This window comes from Ceratotherium simum, chromosome 27, assembly GCF_057802395.1.
Source record: "Ceratotherium simum simum isolate JZ-2026a chromosome 27, ASM5780239v1, whole genome shotgun sequence".
In the NCBI taxonomy this organism is placed as follows: domain Eukaryota; kingdom Metazoa; phylum Chordata; class Mammalia; order Perissodactyla; family Rhinocerotidae; genus Ceratotherium; species Ceratotherium simum.
The window spans coordinates 6,703,086-6,720,648 of record NC_141926.1 but is presented as its reverse complement, the minus strand read 5'-3'; the positions used below and the strand labels follow the sequence as shown (position 1 = coordinate 6,720,648).

Here is a 17,563-nt window from a genome sequence, read left to right as displayed (position 1 = left end):
TTCAAAAGATACATTGGCTATCGGTGTCCTTGAAAGAAAATGTGTGAAATTCACAGAGAGGGAAGGGACTTTCCAAAGAAGAGAAGCCACTCCTTTGGGGCCTGACACAATCCCTCTAGGAAGACAGATCTTCACACTTTTGAGATTGTTTTGAGGCAACACCTTTCTCATAAAAGACACTGACTATTTGATTGATTTTTGTGCTTATTTGCAAGGATACAAGGCTGTGTCATCTGTCACTCAGATACTATGTTTTTTCTAGAATAATACCTACCTATCTGAGCACATTAAAAGATTATTTCCTCTTTTGTATAATTCCAAATCTCCTTTGGTAGGTGAATGGTGATGTAGTGGTAGAGAGAAATGTAAGGTCTTCTGTTAATCAAAATAGTAAAATAAAATTAATAAGAATAGTTATGCATTTCTTCTGAATGAGGTCTTCTGAGATACTCCAAGATATATGAATGCAGTGACCTTGTTTGGGGTCAGGCTCAACGTGGGGGTGGGCTCATCCACATGGGGGTGGGCTTGTAGAGTTTGGCAGTGTGTGACTTCAGAAACAAAAGGATCTTTGCCATGTGGACAGCTCAGGACTTTCCAAGTGCTGAGTATGTGTGTCCATCCTTATCTTTCTTTCTCTCATAAAACCTTTACCTACTCCTATTTGAATATTTTCTACAGTTGAATTATTTTTCTGAAAATCAGTTTTGATGTTAGGCAGTATGTCAATTTAATTGCATTTTTAATTTTATTAACACTAAGTGCCATTCGATGAGCAGTTTTTGTGTGTGTGCCGGGCACTGTGTTAACTAATTCTTCTACATGGAATATCTCTCTTAGCGAGATGGTCTAGCCTTAACCAGGCTAATGGTCTAGTCTTAACTCCTGCATGGATTCGGTTTATGATTGAAGAATTAATTCTGTGATATAAATTTATTCCTTATGAAATACAAAATGAAAAGTAGCCAACTCCTGTTGACCCAGATTTGAGGGGAATTTGTTTTTGCTTGGGAGTTACTCTATATGGCACAGATGGATTACTCAAATAAAATACACTGGATTTTAAATTAAAACTATTGGATAACTTGAATTTTAATTCAGAAGTGACTAGGATTGTTCAGTGCCTTCAGATGATTATTTTCAACATTAGCTATTGAGGCTTAGTTGGGGAACATTCTGGTCATTTGGACTTCTGCTTCTCTTAGGCTTTTCTCTGTTCCACAAGAGCTTGGTAAGGTTTGTGATGTTGGTGGCCCCTGGAGGATGTGCAGAAGGGTGATTCCCTGATTTTTAGCTTCATCATTCACAAAATGGGAATAAGTCCTACCCTGTAGATTGGGTACGAGAATTAAATAAATAGATATATTAAATGGTTCTGTGATCTGTCCTAGATTTTACCCTTTTTTTAACTTTGAGATGAAAAGCCATGTAAGAGAAAGTTGTTTTTATTCTCCTGGTTCATAACAGCTCCAGGTAAGGGCTTTGAACAGAGCCTGTGACAACCTACTTACAATGCCCGCTCCCACTAAGTATAATTCCAAGTGGACACTTCACCTTGACATAAATGTAAAGGACCAAGTCCCAAGGACATTTTCCACAGAAACAGAACAAAGAATCCTAAAATTTATATGGAACAACAAAAGACCCCGAATAGTCAAAGGAATCCTGAGAAAAAAGAACAAAGCTGGAGATATCACATCCCCTGACTTCAAAATATACTGCAAACCTATAGGAATCAAAACAGCGTGGCACTGGCACAAAAACAGACACATAGATCAATTGAACAGAATTAGAATCCCAGAAATAAACCCACACACCTACGGATAGCTGATCTTCAACAAAGGAGCCAAGAACACACAGTGGAGAAAGGAAAGTCTCTTCAATAAATGGTGGTGGGAAAACTGGACAGCCATGTGCAAAAGAAAGACAGTAGATTATTGTTTTACACTATATACAAAAATTACCTCAAAATGGTTTAAAGACTTTAATGTAAGACCTGAAACCAAAACTCCTAGAAGAAAACATAGGCGGTACGCTCTTCAACGTCGGTCTTAGCAGCATCTTTTCAAATGCCATGTCTCACCAGGCAAGGGAAGCAAGAGAAAAAATAAATAAATGGGACTACACCAAACTAAAAAGCTTCACACAAAGGAAACCATCAACAAAACAAAAAGATAACCTAACAATTGGGAAAAGATATTTGCAAACCATATATGATAAGTGGTTAATATTCAAACTATATAAAGAACTCATAAATCTCAACAACAAAGAAAAAAGCAACCCAATTAAAAAATGGGCAAAGGATCTGAACAGGTATTTTTCCAAAGAAGATCTACAGAGGGCCAACAGGTACATGAAAAGATGTTTGACGTCACTAATTATTAGGGAAATACAAATCAAAACTACAATGAGATATCACCTCACGCCCATCAGAATGGCTATAATTAAGAAGAGAAGAAATAACGAGTGTTGGAAAGGATGTGGAGAAAAGGGAGCCTTCATACACTACTAGCGGGAATGCAAACTGGTCCAGCCACTATGGAAAACAGTATGGAGATTCCTCAAAAAATTAAGAATAGAACTACCATATGATCCAGCTATTCCACTTCTGGGTATTTATCCAAAGAACACAAAAATATGAATGTGTAAAGATATTTGCACTCTATGTTCATTGCAGCATTGTTCACAGTAGCCAAGACTTGGAAACAACCTAAGTGTCCATCAATGGATGAATAGATAAAGAAGACGTGCAGTGTATATACATACAGTGGAATACTACTCAGCCATAAAAAAGATGATATCTTGCCATTTGCGACAGCATGGATGGACCCTGAGGGTACTATGCTATGTGAAATAAGTCAGACAGAGAAGGCCAAATACCATATGATCTCACTCATATGTGGAAGATAAAACAACAACAACAAACACATAGATACAGAGAACAGATTGGTGGTTATCAGAGGGGAAAGGGGGTGGGGGGAGGGCAAAAAGGGTAAAGGGGCACATGTGTACAGTGATGCATGGCAACTAGACTTTTGGTGGTATACATGATGCAGTCTGTACAGAAGTTGAAAGATATTGATGCACACCTGAAATTTATATAATGTCATAAATCAATATGACCTCAATAAAAAAAAATAAATAAGAAAAAGAATCCAGTGAAGTCCTGGATTTCCCCTGGATTTCCCCATGATATTTACATGCTTAAAATATTAAACAATTAGTTTTTTCAAAATTATTTTCTGGCACTCTCCTTTGCTAGTGCCTGGAGAATTCTCAGTGCTCCAACTGGTTAACTCCGGACTGACTGAGGACAGCTGGGACCCCACTCAGCACGGCTTGGAGGACTTGGGATCGCATCTTCTAGAGCAGAGGGACCGAGAGGCCATCTCTTGCAGCCTGGCCCTTATGGGAACACTAGCGACATCCCCTATTACCAGAGGGGGACCAGATGATCTCTCTCTTCCAATTCAAATAAGATTGCCCGAGGTTCAATCTGGAGTGTGAGTCGACAGATGTTATTACAACTGAAAATAAGTGATAACATTATCTAAAAAACAAGGAAAATGAATATTTTTTAATCTCAATAATGCTTGATGAGTAGAAGATCCACCAGGAAAGCACAGTTGCAAAGAATGCTGGCTTTCGAGACAGACGGCCAGGGACTGGCGTGTGGCTCTGTTACTCCCTATTTTCAAATTCTATATTTCCCCTCCTCCAAGAATCCATTGATTAAAAACATTAGCAATTTAATGACAGCTTTTGGGGTGGATGCAACTGTATGAATTGATACCATTGGTACATGGTGATTGAAAATGTATCTTAGAATTCAAAGAACTATAGTGCTTAAGCAGTATGATTCTTTATCTGTTAAAAATATGGTTATACTAGTATAATAGCATCCAGTCTGTTAAAAATACGAGAACGCTAACATAAGACCTACCTTTTGGGTTGTTGTAATGATTAAATGAAATAATACTGCACAGTGCTTGCCAGATGCTGTCACATGGTAAGTACTGAATGAATGACAGTGGGGACTGGGAATGCAGAGCATCTCTTCATGGAGAATGGAGTCTTTATAATCTCGCTAATCAAATGCAGTGTTCACTAAGTACTTATTAGGGACCTACTATATTTCAGGTGCCTAGGGGTTATTTATATTTGTGATAGTTGATAGTGAATTCTACTTTCCTTGATAACTGGGTGTGAGGAAGCTTAATAATACCTACTGGGTCGCAGATATTCAATAATGTCGGTATTAAAATCACGGGGTCTATAAAAATCTATGAGATTTTATTTTCAGGATAACTATCCTGATTTTGCTAATGTGATTTTGTTCTTTTTTTTTTTTTTTTTTTGCAGAATCTAGTTATCAAAGTGAAATAAGGTAAGCTTGAAATCACATCAATTTTCCAAAAACAAAAGTAAACGAATAGAAAAACCAAACAATGGGGCCGGTCCTGTGGCGTAGTGGTTAAGTGCGCACGTCCGGCTGCCGGGTTCAGACCCCAGGCGTGCACCGACGCGCCTCTTGTCAGGCCATGCTGTGGCGGCGTCCAACATAAAGTGGAGGAAGATGGGCATGGATGTTAGCTCAGGGCCAGTCTTCCTCAGCAAAAAGGGGAGGATTGGCATGGACGTTAGCTCAGGGTTGATCTTCCTCACACACACACACACACACACACACACACCCAAAAAAACCAAACAACACACACACACCCCCCCCCAACTGTGGGATTTTAGGATTATGTTAATCAAAATTTCAGTGGTACTGAAAATGGACCACTCTGAAAAACATGTATGCCAATCACAAGCTCATAGGGCAACATTAATTGTAGAATAAAATAGGTGGGCTGCTACTGCCTACGACTCACTTAGGAAAATGGAGCAGATTTTCTACTTGGTGTCTGACATTTGCAACTCTTTCCACAAGAGGACACTCTGCACTGTGACTCTTGACCTTCCTGCTTTGAGTCAGGGCTAGGGACCTGAGGACCATTTCAAGAATGTTAAAGAACCAGGCAAGGTCCTGCTGGCATTTCTGGGGCGGTGGAGAACAGTGAGACCAGCCAGATGGCTTAAGGCACATGAAATTGAGCAGGCAGACAAATTAGGTAGCATTCACTGCTTGTACCACTGAGAGGGGAGGGGACAGAAAAATTCCTGCCATTCCCATGGCTGTCCAGAAGTAGCTGCAAGCACTTTTAAGGTAACTATGTCAAGGACTTACAATAATACAGTAAATCAGTTTAAATGTCTGCAATATTTACCGAATCATAAGTGCACTAAGGGGAGGGATTTTTAGACAGCAGTGGTTTTGTTGGGGGTGTTATAACAAAACCGCATTGAGTTTCAGAATTTTATTAGATAATTTTAATTTTTGAAACGTTGCAATTTTAAAATATCTTTCGGCTACATGTGGAGAATGAAGATGTGTGTAATTATCGCATAACAGATCCTGCCCTTTCTCCCTCTGGCCCTGCTTGCTCCCTGGTGATAATGTGGTTTTGAGAGAGGTGGCTGTGCTCTCCCTGAGGACCCCACCAAGCAGGAATCTGAAAATACACCTCCTCTGGGGCCTGACTTAAGGCAAGAGGAGACGAAGGAGAGCTGACCCGATAATGACTCCGGCATTTCTCTCCATCGCTGTCACTGGCAGGATGGCAGTCAGCATCCTTCTGTTCACTATTGACCATGTAACAGCTTTCATTTCTCTTCTCTGGGATCTTAGGTGATTTCAAAACATGACACAGTGATCAACAGCTATTCAGGGCAATGGGAGAGAATCGTAATAATAACAGCAGGGATAATAATCACGACAGTGGTAGTGACAATGAGAGCTGGCATACACTGAACGCTTAGCATACCTGCCAGGAGCTGTTCTACACCTGGGAGGGGTTGTTCTCTCACCTAATCTTCACAATGGTTTTATGAGTCTGCAGATGAGGAAACTGCAGGGTACAGAGAGGCCAGGTTGGGAGCCAGCATCTCCCGTCTAGGGAGTGGACGGGTCAGACTGTGACTCAGGCAGTCCTGCTCAGGCCCTGGGCTCCTGTCCGTGTGTGGCTCTCACGCTTAGATCCAAGTGCATTAGGCCCAGGGAGGAAAGATGGGGTGACTCACTGGGACCCCCGTATCTCACCTGCTTTCCACTCCCACTGCACCAATAGTGCTGACTCCAGCTGCCTGCAGAATTCTTCTGCGTTGGAAGAACCTATATACTTTTCCCTGTAGAATCAATGCATGTTTATTATAGAAAAAATTAAAAATAAAGTATAAGAAATGGTTTTAAAATCACCCATAATTCTATTGTTCAGAAGTAATCATTGTCATCTAAGTGTGTATACTTACATGCGTGTGTGTTCGCACAGACACACAGAGATACACATTCATATGCATTTTGTGAGATTTGCGTCATCATCAACATTATTTTGTAGCTTTTTCTCTTCACTTGACACTATTCTGAAGTTTATTTCTGTTAACAGATACTTGCCTGCAACATTTTGCTTCATTTGCTTAATGAAATATTTTATTGAAATATAAGAGCAGAAAGTACATGAATCGTAGGTGTGGAGCTTGATTCATTTTCAGAAAGCATATGTGCCTGGCCCTTGGCTGCCGACATGCAGAACTAGAACACCCCAGCACCCCAAAACCTCCCTCAGTCCCCTGTCAAATCATCACCTGCCCCTTCCTCAAAGGTCATGTCTTCTGACATCTTTCCCCACATCCCCAGAGATTAGATTCATGTAAACTTTACATAAATGGGGTCATATCGTGTGTACTCATTTGCATCCGCCTTCTTGAGCCTCACACTGTGAGATAGATCCATATTGTTGAATGTCGATGTACGTGGTTTATTATGATATAATACTACGTTCTGGGCACATAGGCAATTCATTTTTCCATTTTACTTTAAACGGGCATTTGGATAGTTTTCAGGTTGGAGCCCTTATGAATACTACTGCACTAAGCATTCTCATGGGTGTCTTTTGGTGACATGTACACATTAACATTCCTGTTTTGTATTCCGTTGGGTATATAGCTACCACGAAAGCTGGGTCATAGGGTAGGTATATGTTCAGCTTTATATGGTACTGCCACACGGTTTCCCAGAGTACGTGTACCAGCAGGTGTACGCTTCCACCAGCAGTGCTTGAGAGTTCTCATCTATAATAATTTCTACAGGCAAGACTTTTCATCATTTGTTTTACTAGTCCTCTATGCTTGGGCACCTGGGTTGTTTGCAGTTTTTGCTGTTATAAATAGCTCACGAATGGACATCCTTTCAAGTAAATCTTTGCACATATCCTTGATGATTTCCCTATAATAAATTCTTAGTGGTCAAGCATAAATATTTTTAAATCTTTGGATATCCATTGCCAAACTTCCTTACCTTGCACCAATTTTTGCTTGATTTCAGCAGTTGGCATACTTTTTCTATAAAGGGCCAGATGGTAGACATTTTTGGTTTTGCAGGCCACACGATTTCCGTCACAACTACTCAACTCTGCTGCCATTAACATGAAAGCAGCCATAGACAATACGGAAGCGGACAGATGTGGCTGTGTTCCAATAAAACTTTATTTATAAAAACAGGTGGTGGGCCACATTTGGCCTGTGGGTCATAGTTTGCCAACCCTGCTTTATTTGGTTACTGGTTTCTGAGAGTTGAGTGGAGTCCATGGACCTATCATGATGAAGTTGCCTCTCTCCCCATAATGGGAGTGTGTGAGCCTGCAGTCTACACAACCATGCCAGTGGCTGTGAGTGTCCATTCTGTTGCTCACCACTCCCCAGAGGCCAGCAACCAAGCTGTGGCCTTGTGGTAAGTTCAACATGTAAGAATGCTCTGGGCAGAACAGTGTGAACTGAACATCCATTACCAATTAACATTTGGCTTTTTAAAATGGTCTAATTCTAGGAAATCTGCGACCATGAAGACCAACAAAGAAACTTCTGAGACAAAGTTAAAAAGTGGAAATGAAAACTATGGATACAGTTCCGATGAGCCAAGGACCACAAGTGAGTGGACATGGCGGGCAGGAGAAAGACCTTGAAAGGGGAGTGTCCAGAGAGGGGCCGGCCAACCAAACACCAGCATCACAAAGCAGATGACTTAGCCATGGGTGGTCATTATTTTTTGGATAATTTTTAGAAGAAGAAGAAATTCCAGAAATATTCTAGGAGTAGATTAACAGTGAAAATCCACCTATTTGTCTAAAGTTTAAAATAAAGTGAGGTGGGAGCCAGCCCTCATGACCTAGTGGTTAAAGTTTGGCACTCACTGCCTTGGCGGGCCAGATTTGCTTCCCAGTCATGGAACCACACCACCTGTCTGTCAGTTGCCATGCTGTGGTGGCGGCTCACATAGAAGAACTAGAACGACTGACAACTAGGATATACAACCATGCACTGAGGATTTTGGAAGAAAAAAAAAAAGGAAGAGGAAGATTGGCAACAGATGTTAGCTCAGGGTGAATCCTCCCTGCAAAAAAATAAAAAAGTGAGATGGACATGTAAGAGCTTTTAAGAATAATGTTCTGGTTTTTGCCCCATGCTTTCCATTTCTTTTAAGGCTTCTACCTGAAACCGTGTGAAGAGGCATTTTAATACGTTGAGGGTAACTTGCCCAAAACCTCAATTAAATCTGAAGCTCAGTAGGAAATGTTCCTCTTCAACCTTACAGGGTGTTGGAGAATGTCGAAAGACTAAACCCAATTTTGAAAAGCCTTTTTGTAGTCCCTATAGTCTTACTTTTAGAGGATGCAGGCATCATGGGCGGCATCTCTGAAGGCACTCTCACTAGTAAGAGGCAGGGGTATGATTTGAACCGAGATCACTTCGTAAGGCAGATAAGAGAGAAAGGCTGTGCAAATTACTCCTTAGCAGTCCTATTCTCAGCCACCCCATTCTTCCCACTTTACCATGGATGTCTCTCATGTACGTTCCAAACTGTGTGCTTCAGATTTAAAGAAATTCTGCAAAGCATTGGCTGTTTCCTTTGATAATCTGATCACAGCTTCTTGCAAAATTTCCTGTGAGCGAGTATTTATTCATTAATATTTTGAGCAATTAATCCAGTAGCTTGACCAAAATCATGGCCAAAACCAAGCCTCTCTGCCTCTTTTTTTCCCCATTTGCCCTGTATTTGTTTTCCTTGGTCAGCCATTAAAGCTATGGATCTATCTTGTCTCTGGATGAGACTATAGTGTCAAGAAAGGAATTGATTTTGAGTCAGTTTGCCATATTTTTGTTTTATTAGAAAGAAAGTTCTAAAGATATGCAACCTCAAGGGAACTTTAAAAAAAGTCTGTTTATGGTTAAGGATTATTTTTTGCCAGGCGTACTCCATAAAAGCAAATGCATTTCTTTATAAATCAGAATTGTTAGAATATGAAGTTTGATTTTTGTCACTTATCACTCTAAAGTCATTCTTCTGTTGCAGAGACTACTTCTGTCCCTCCAAAGTCCTCCGAATCCAGTGTTCCAGAACAACACAGTAGGCAACCTCGTCAGGTGATTTAGACTTTTTCCTCTTTTTGGACTTTTTCTGCTATTTAGAAACTCTTGCATTGTTGTAGGTGATTATAAAACAGTGCCCTTTTTTTTTTTTGATGTTCATGATGGAAGAAAGTGGCTTTTGCTCACCTCTATGTCAACCAGTCAGCATGGGGGGAATGGGGCCGGGACGTAGTAGTGTCTCTTGCCCTTTCTAGCGAGTTTTTGGGGGAAAGATAAGTTTAATTGGGGGCTTGTAGATCTTGAGTTGTGTGTTAGACGTCCACATAGAGATGGCAAGTGTGCAGCTGGATGTACAAGTCTGGAGTCCAAGGAGAGGCACAAGTTGTAGATATTATTGGCCGTTAGGCAAATTTTGATGGGCTCCGTCCTTCCAAAGGACGTTAACTTAAAGAAAACAGTCAGTTAGGAGCTGCGAAGATGCAGTATGTTAATTTTCTGACACAGAATTAGCGTTGGTTGTCATACACAAGTGAATTAGAGTTCATATGCTGAAAATACGATTCTTTATATCCAAAGTCATATTAGGCAAAAGATATATAACCAGCACCATCTTCTGACCTGTATAATTGCGACTTCAAAGGAGAAGTACTTCGATGCAATTCTGCAATGGTGTCCCCGATAAGTGTGGATGTTCTCCCCTCTTAGCTTTGGGAAAAGCCAAACTCACAGATTGCGTTTCCAACAGCATGCTGGATCAGATAGTCTTGGCTTTGTTCTGCCTAGAAGTTGCTATTAGTCTGATGTGCTACTCCGGAGAGTGTGCCTTCACAGCCCCCATCACTCTTTCTTGGTGCAGATATTCACTTGAGTTTCCAGGCAGCTCCAGGCTGTAATATTCCCTCCTGCAGTTGGGATTCAGCTCAACACATACATCTTACTGGTGACGTGTGTCTCCCAGGTCTTTGGAAGGAAGGGGAACTTTGATGGATGCTCAGCCACATATCATCAGGGGGACCTAAGTGATGCTATTAGTGCAACCAAGGTAGCCAGGCGGGAAGATATATGAGGGGTCTGTGGCACACAAGAAGATGGGCCTAAGTGACAAATCTTGAGTTCCTGGTATGAGTTCAAGCTGCTTTCCTCAGGCTGGGTGTCAGGAAAATGGAGAGGTAAACTTCTTCCCATCGATGCTGCTCTTTTTGGTACATATATCTTTTAATGCACTTAGTCTGGTGCTGGGAGGGATGACTGTAGAGATGCAACAGGTTCCCTTTTCAAAGGCTGGCCTCTAAGAGGTGGCGGGCAAAAGGGAGTAATCGCCGGGTTGGGAAGGATGTTTCCTGTCAACGCCCCATGATTGGACCTGAGTGGGGGCCACAGGCTAATGAAGGGGCTCTCTCCTACCCAGCACTAAGCATGGTTACCCCAAGAACACATTTAAGGCAACCATTATTCCTGTGGTTACGTTTTTCTGTCACATGTCTTTCCACTAGACAAGCCAAAATGCTCAGGTCTGGGGTGGTGGATGGGATAGGTGGGGAGGAGATTCAGAAGGGGGTCATGTCAGATGATTCCCCCGAAAAAATAAGTGAGGAAAAAGGGGAACTCTCAGTGCCTCAGGATACAGGAATGGAGAATGATGTTTTGGAGCTCAGGGTGGATACTTATTAAAGCTTGAAGTGTTGTTTTGAAAATACACAGGGAGAGAAATTTAAGAAGTCTCTGCTACTTAAACATGTAACCAGCTAAATAATCTATTGGTGGCTGGGTCCTGGGGCTGGTCACACACACTTGTGTTTCTTAAAGTGTTTGGAAGGCTTCTAGGGGAGCAGTGCATCTCAGCCCAGAGCATCAGGGTCCTTCAGAAACAAATCAAGATGCCAGGAAAGATGTTTTTGCCTGGGCTAAAAACTGGTGAGAGGTGATTAAATAGCTGGATTTTTCTACTTAGAGTGGAGGAACTTAGGACAAGCACAGTTCTGAAGAGGTCCATCTTTGATCATTCACCAAAGGGTGCTTTTGCAGGTGTGGGTCCAGGCACTGTCTCCAGGATGCTCCTCTGGAGAACCTGGACACGAGATGTACCATGGGCTATGCTTCCCATGAGGCAGAGAAGGGAGGAAGCAAGATGGGCAGTAGAGGAAAGTGCCGGGCCTAGGAGCATGGTGGCTCCCTTCTGTGTCCTTGGCCCAAAGAGGACATAGTCCTGCATGTGGTCAACTGGCCACTCAAGAGCTGCCAGGTGGCTGAGCCACAGCTTGTAGAAGCAGGTCAAGATGACTCTTAGCACAGAGGTTCCTTTTAGAGCTCCCCAAGGCCAGGCCTGCAGCCCTGCCTGGTCTATGTGGCTACTTTCCTACAGTGCCGGCCGAGAGGACCTTCCTCAGAACTCATTAGTCCATGGTGCAAGGACACCGCAATCTGCACTTTCTTTTCTCATAAGCTGTCTCCATTCTGCGGTGAGCCTTGCCCCCTAAAGGGCCTTGGAGAGGCAGCTGAGAGCTATTCAGAGCCCCTTCGTTTGTCCTTTCATCTTGGCTCCTCTCCACATGCCTCAGTGTGACTCCAATTTGTCACAGAGCCACCTGTGCTGCTGTGGGGTGTTTCCACCGCTGGCTCAGAGTAGGTGCCCAGTGGGATTCCTCCCGAAAAGCTGGCTTGTTAGAGTTCAAGGTTGTTGATTAGAGATTACACTATTTTGCAGAAAATCTGCACTAGGATCCTGTCCTGAAAAGCCTGTAGATTAAACCGAGAGAGCTCAAACTGTAAGTCAGCCTGCAGCAAAAGCACTTCCCAATCTCCATCGCTGTGGAGCCAGTTGGGTGAGACACATGTCCTATCCATGGAGACACTGCATGTACAACAGCAACGGAAGCCCCTGCTCTGTATTAATAGGTCTCAGAGCAGAGCGATCTTGGTTTTGTCAACAGGGCAGCAACTGTTGAGTCCATGTGCTTGTTCTCTCCTCATGCTGGCCTTCTCATCTTCTCAACCTGGTGGTCTTAGCATTTTCAGAAGATCTAATGGACGATCATTGACTACACACAGTCTAGCACAGCATTACTGGGCACTCATTAAGCAGTTATTCATTAAAGTGGAGGCTATCTTCAATGCCCAGCGCTATGCTGTCACAAGTGAGGCGATACAAGGAGCGTGTGTGCGTGTAGACATGGTTCCTTTGCTGATAATCACAATCCAGTCATGACAAGAACTAGTATCAGACTGGTGGACATGAGTTTGCAAGGTAAAAATAACAGTATGTTTTGAGTCCTTGAAAAAGGGTAAATAATTCCATGTCAAATTGCCATTTCACTCCTTTAATTGTCTTGGGCACTTTGGTTTCCTTTAAGAGTCTCCTGTTCAAACACGATCCAAGGAAGGGGAGGTCTGAAGGGCCAGGGGCTGCATATGGAATCGTCGATGTGGGGGGTCTTGGGATGCCCAGATTCCTGTTCCCACTTCTGGACCTCCTGGCTCGGCAGAGTTGGGGAGGCAGCCTGAGCATCACTGTGTTTTAGACAACTTGAGGTGGTTTTGACATGTGGCTGGGTTTAAGGGTTGTTTGCTATCTCATAGCAAGATAGAAATGGGGGTGTTGCCGGAAGGGAGAGTGGGATGTTGCCAAAGATCACCTTGCCTACTTTGTCATTTCACACCACCCAATAATTGTGATTTGCTCAGAGTCCCAAGGCATTCATGATGCCTGTGCTAACTACACTGGGGAGGGGTTGTACTCGGCCCCTCCTAGGGCTGATGGTGCCTGTAGTCTTGTTGGAATCATGTGGACTCCCCAACAAGTAGAGGAGGGTGCAGATACTGAGCCCTGGACTATGTAACCACACCCAACTCAGGGCTGAGCACAGGCGCTGAGGAGCAGGTGGCCTTTCTGGGTCCCTGTCACCCTTGCCTCCAATGCCACAACTTCCAGTCCCACGCAGGGTCCTACACATCCGTGTCTACACCTCCAGGCTGTAGCGAGCTCGACATGCCACATCTTCATCGTGCATCACCAAGCATGATTTCAATTACCTCCCACGCTCAGCAGTTACTGACACAGGAAACTGGAATTTTGATACTTTGGGAAGCGGTAGAAAATGGCATTGCCTCTGCACCAGCCCCCTGTAACTCTTGCTCCTGCCATGTCCTTTCAGTTGAGGTCCATAATGCCAGAGGCCCACACGGCTATGGGGAAGATCAAGATGAGATGTTGTGGGGAAGCTCTTTGTTCAAATCCCTAATTGTATCCTGATGCTTTCAGTGCTGACAGTTCTCAGGAAACTTCAGAAGGGGTGAGAGCTCGTCTCAGGGATGGTGTTATCGGGGACAGGCTGTGGGCTGGAGGTGTGCCCCACAGAAGGCCAGCCACCGAGGTCAGAAGCTACAAGGGGGCCGATGGCTGACATAGCTCAGGTCCATTGGGTGATGCTAGGTTGTATACCATGAGAAGAGGCAACCACTGGCTGCCTGGAGCCCCCTCCCTTGCTCATCCCCACCTCTCGGCCCACTCCCTGCTGGGGTCTTCCCTGAACATGGGACTCTTTACCAGAGGCTGAGAGATGGGGCAGTCCTTGTTCCTGCCACCAGCTGGCAGAAATGGGGATGTGTTTCCTGTTTCCTGGCTCCCAAAGAATGCCTGCTGCATATGGAGGTGCATCTTGCACCTGTAAATATGAATGTCTTGGTACCCTGCTGGTTTAGCAGTCATTCTCAACACAGTGGTAGTCCAGAAGCATTTTGGGTGCTTGTTAAAATGCAGACTTCTGAGCATCTTCCAGACTTTCTGGCTCATAGTCTCTGGGAGATAGGGCCAAAGAATGAGTATTTTTACCATGTTCCACAGATGATCTGCTTCGAGGAAAATGTTTTCGTGGCTCAATGTGAAAACATCACAGACGTGTACAGTGTTGTTTCTAAGGGCAAGTCATCTCTGAGAGAACGTTCTAGGGATTTTCCTACAATTGTGCATTTGGAATGACTTGTACTTTGAAACTCCACAGCACTGAGCTTTCCGCAAAGCACAGAGAAGAACGTGAGATGCTTGTGGGGTGCTGTGATGAATGTCAAATGGAAGGGTCTTGAGACTGAAATACTCCACAATCCACACGGCACCATGGTTGAGGAAAACTTTTTTAAACCTCCCGTGTTTTAGATGGGTCCTAAGGCACACTGCATTCAATATGAATGAAAGAAATAAGATTTTAGGCTGTAGAGACCCGAGATCATATATTAAATTGTAGGAAGGATCAGAAGGAAGAAAAAGAGACTGATTTTCAAAACTGACATATACCAAAACATGACACTTTTCTTCACTGATTAGTTCTATTTTGGCTGAATCTACAGTTAGGATATTTAATACTGACATTATTTTCCAGACAACAGTTTCTGTAGATAAAGTACAGTGAACTCAGGTGTAACTGCCCATGAAACACATTAGGACAAAACCAATAAATAAAATTAGAAATTCTTGGGCCAGCTCCAGTGGCCTAGTGATTAAGTTTGGCATGTTCTGTGATTAAATTTGGTGGCCCGGGTTTGGTTCTTGGGAGCGGACCTACACCACGCGTCTGTCAGTGGCCTGGCAGCAGATGTTAGCTCAGGGTGAGTCTTCCTCAGCAAAAAAACAACAACAAAAAAAGGAAATTCTTAGTAAAAATTACAATCAGTTAATGAGATAGGCAAGTGTCTTTTATTTTTATACAAAGCCATGGGGTTTGCAAATGTTTTACATCTTAATGAATATGTAACACAAAGAACTCTCCTTTTCCTCTCCTCTTTCCAGGCCTGGACTCACCGGCAGTCAATTTTTCTGGCTATTTTAGGCAACTCTGTCTCTTTCCTCCTGAGTCTGTCAGTTTCAAGGGGTGAGCATATGAACAACTCAAAACCTGGGTCAAGTCTTCCCCGCTAATCACTTCCCTACTGAGATCAACAGAAATAAACTCTTGATAAATTTAGAAAACAGTGATGCCTTTGTGCAACCCAACAGTGACAACAAAAGTCAAGCAATGCCCAAAATCTCAGGCATAGTCACAGCAGAAGCACAATTTGTAGAGCACATTGCTGAGGTTGCCCCATCAGCTCCCCAGTTCTGGTGCAGTTGGGAGTCAATAAACTAAGGCCGTGAGCCAGAGTGATTCTATCCTCAGGACTCATTGACGTTCCAGTGCAGTGTAAATAATTGATGGTGCCCAGTTGCATTATTTATGATGTTAAATGCAGCTACAGTGCCCTGGAATCTGAGCTGGCATTCTCAGGACTGGCAGGAAAACATGTTGCACTTATTTTAGTAGGGCAATACCCTTAGACAGGCATTGGCCCCTCTGGAGGAGTAAGTGGTCTGCTTGGGATTACATTTCAGAATGGGAACGGCAAAGACTACTTGCCTTCCTGATAGGAGCCAGCAACACGCAAGGTCCAAGGACACCGATGGGTGATCTGCTTGGAGTCGGTTCTCAGTTTTGCCCCTCTCTTTTAGAAGGAATGTGTGTTATTTAAAGAAAGTTAGAAATATTTTATGTTTTCATACAAAAGCTAGAATTTCCATAGGAAAATTGAAAAACAAAACAAAACAGTGAATCTTTGCAGTAATTTGCCTACATGCAAACAACTATTGGATTCTTTGAATTGGATCGTTCTTTAGGCCCTGAACTTGGAAACTTCTAGAGTGTGTGTTAATGAAAATAATGAAATAAAGGTAGGACCCGAGGTAACATTTTTATTCTTCTCTGCACCCTAATTTTATCTTATCTGAGGAGTGGAGCTTCCTTCTCAAGTGTGTCTTTTACAGAGATCTCAACCCACTAAATTGACCTTTTTCCCTTTGTTACCAGGGAACTGATGACCGTCAGCAGAGTCCAGCAAGTCGTTCACAGGTTTCCTTTATCATGGCCAGTCCTAGGAAGGTCAGGAATGTGACTTTAGTATAATCTAGTCATCCTTTGGGCTCCATGTTGCACTTGGCTGATGCCCTAATCAAGACAATGTCATCATTCCTCTCTGTCCCGAGGCTGGGCTCCCGCTTTGCCAGCATTACCTGGAAGAAGCGATATTGGAATCATCAGAACAGATATTTTATAGTGAAAGAAGGAATCCATTTTCCTAGCTTCCAGAGGAGAATTTGACGTTTAAAATGTTTCAAGATTTCAGTGAATTCTGCAAAGTGACTAAGTAAAAGCTGCCAATCCATCATGATAATGTGTCTCATCACTCAGCACTCCTGCCTGCTAATCCAATAAATGGTAGATAAGTCTACATCCTACCATGACTTTTAAAATGCTTTCATAATCTTAAATCACATGAAGATGATATTTATGTTTGTTTAATACGTGGGCATTATTGCATGTTATCAGTGGAAAAAGAGGATAAAAATTAAGATCAATCAGACGCCTAAAATTGCCTAGAAAATCAGAACTCGTAGGTTAAAAATAAGATTAAATTCTAGGGGTCAGCCCAGTGCCGTAGTGGTTGAGTTTTCGTGCTCCACTTCGGCAGCCCGGGGTTCACGGGTTCGGATCCCAGGCACGGACCTATGCACTGCTCATCAAGCCATGCTGTGGCAGCGTCCCACATATAAAGTAGAGGAAGATGGGCACGGATGTTAGCCCAGGGCCAATCTTCCTGAGGAAAAAGAGGAGGATTGGCAGCAGATGTTAGCTCAGGGATAATCTTCCTCACACAAAAAAATAAGATTAAATTCTAAAGTTGATGTACACCTTGCAAAATATCTCATTATTGGATATTGACATGAAAATATTCATCTTTTTCTGCTCCCTTATCAGCCTTGCTCTCACGTCCGCAAATGAGTTAGATGTGGATTATGCTTTGTAGGAGATGTCCCTCACCTACCACAAACGCCGTGAAAAAACTGGAAATGGGTAATGTGTTCTTTAATAAACAAAAGAGAAAACACCAAAAAACTTGTATTGCCTTTTTTAAAACTCTTTACTATTCAGATGGTAGTTTAAAGAATCATAGTGTTTAGGAATTCAGCATTTTCCAAAATGCAAAACAGGAGACTTCCGTAAAAAAAAAAAATTACTTTTCATGTAGATATTCTCAGGGGATTTCACTGCCCACCCCACGGCTTCATATTTAACCT

General features: G+C 42.8%; 1 protein-coding gene across 1 annotated transcript in view; it reads left to right on the top strand.

Moving 5' to 3' along the window:
• IGSF5 (immunoglobulin superfamily member 5) overlaps positions 1-17,334 on the top strand; it is a 41,681-nt gene extending 24,347 nt beyond the window's left edge. Inside the window, exons 6-9 of the mRNA XM_087417820.1 lie at positions 4,363-4,387; positions 7,925-8,025; positions 9,449-9,519; positions 16,296-17,334. Coding sequence (XP_087273946.1) covers positions 4,363-4,387; positions 7,925-8,025; positions 9,449-9,519; positions 16,296-16,391 — 293 coding nt within the window. The 3' untranslated portion in view covers positions 16,392-17,334. The remainder of the gene's footprint in view (positions 1-4,362; positions 4,388-7,924; positions 8,026-9,448; positions 9,520-16,295) is intronic.
• The last annotated feature ends 229 nt before the right edge of the window (positions 17,335-17,563 follow it).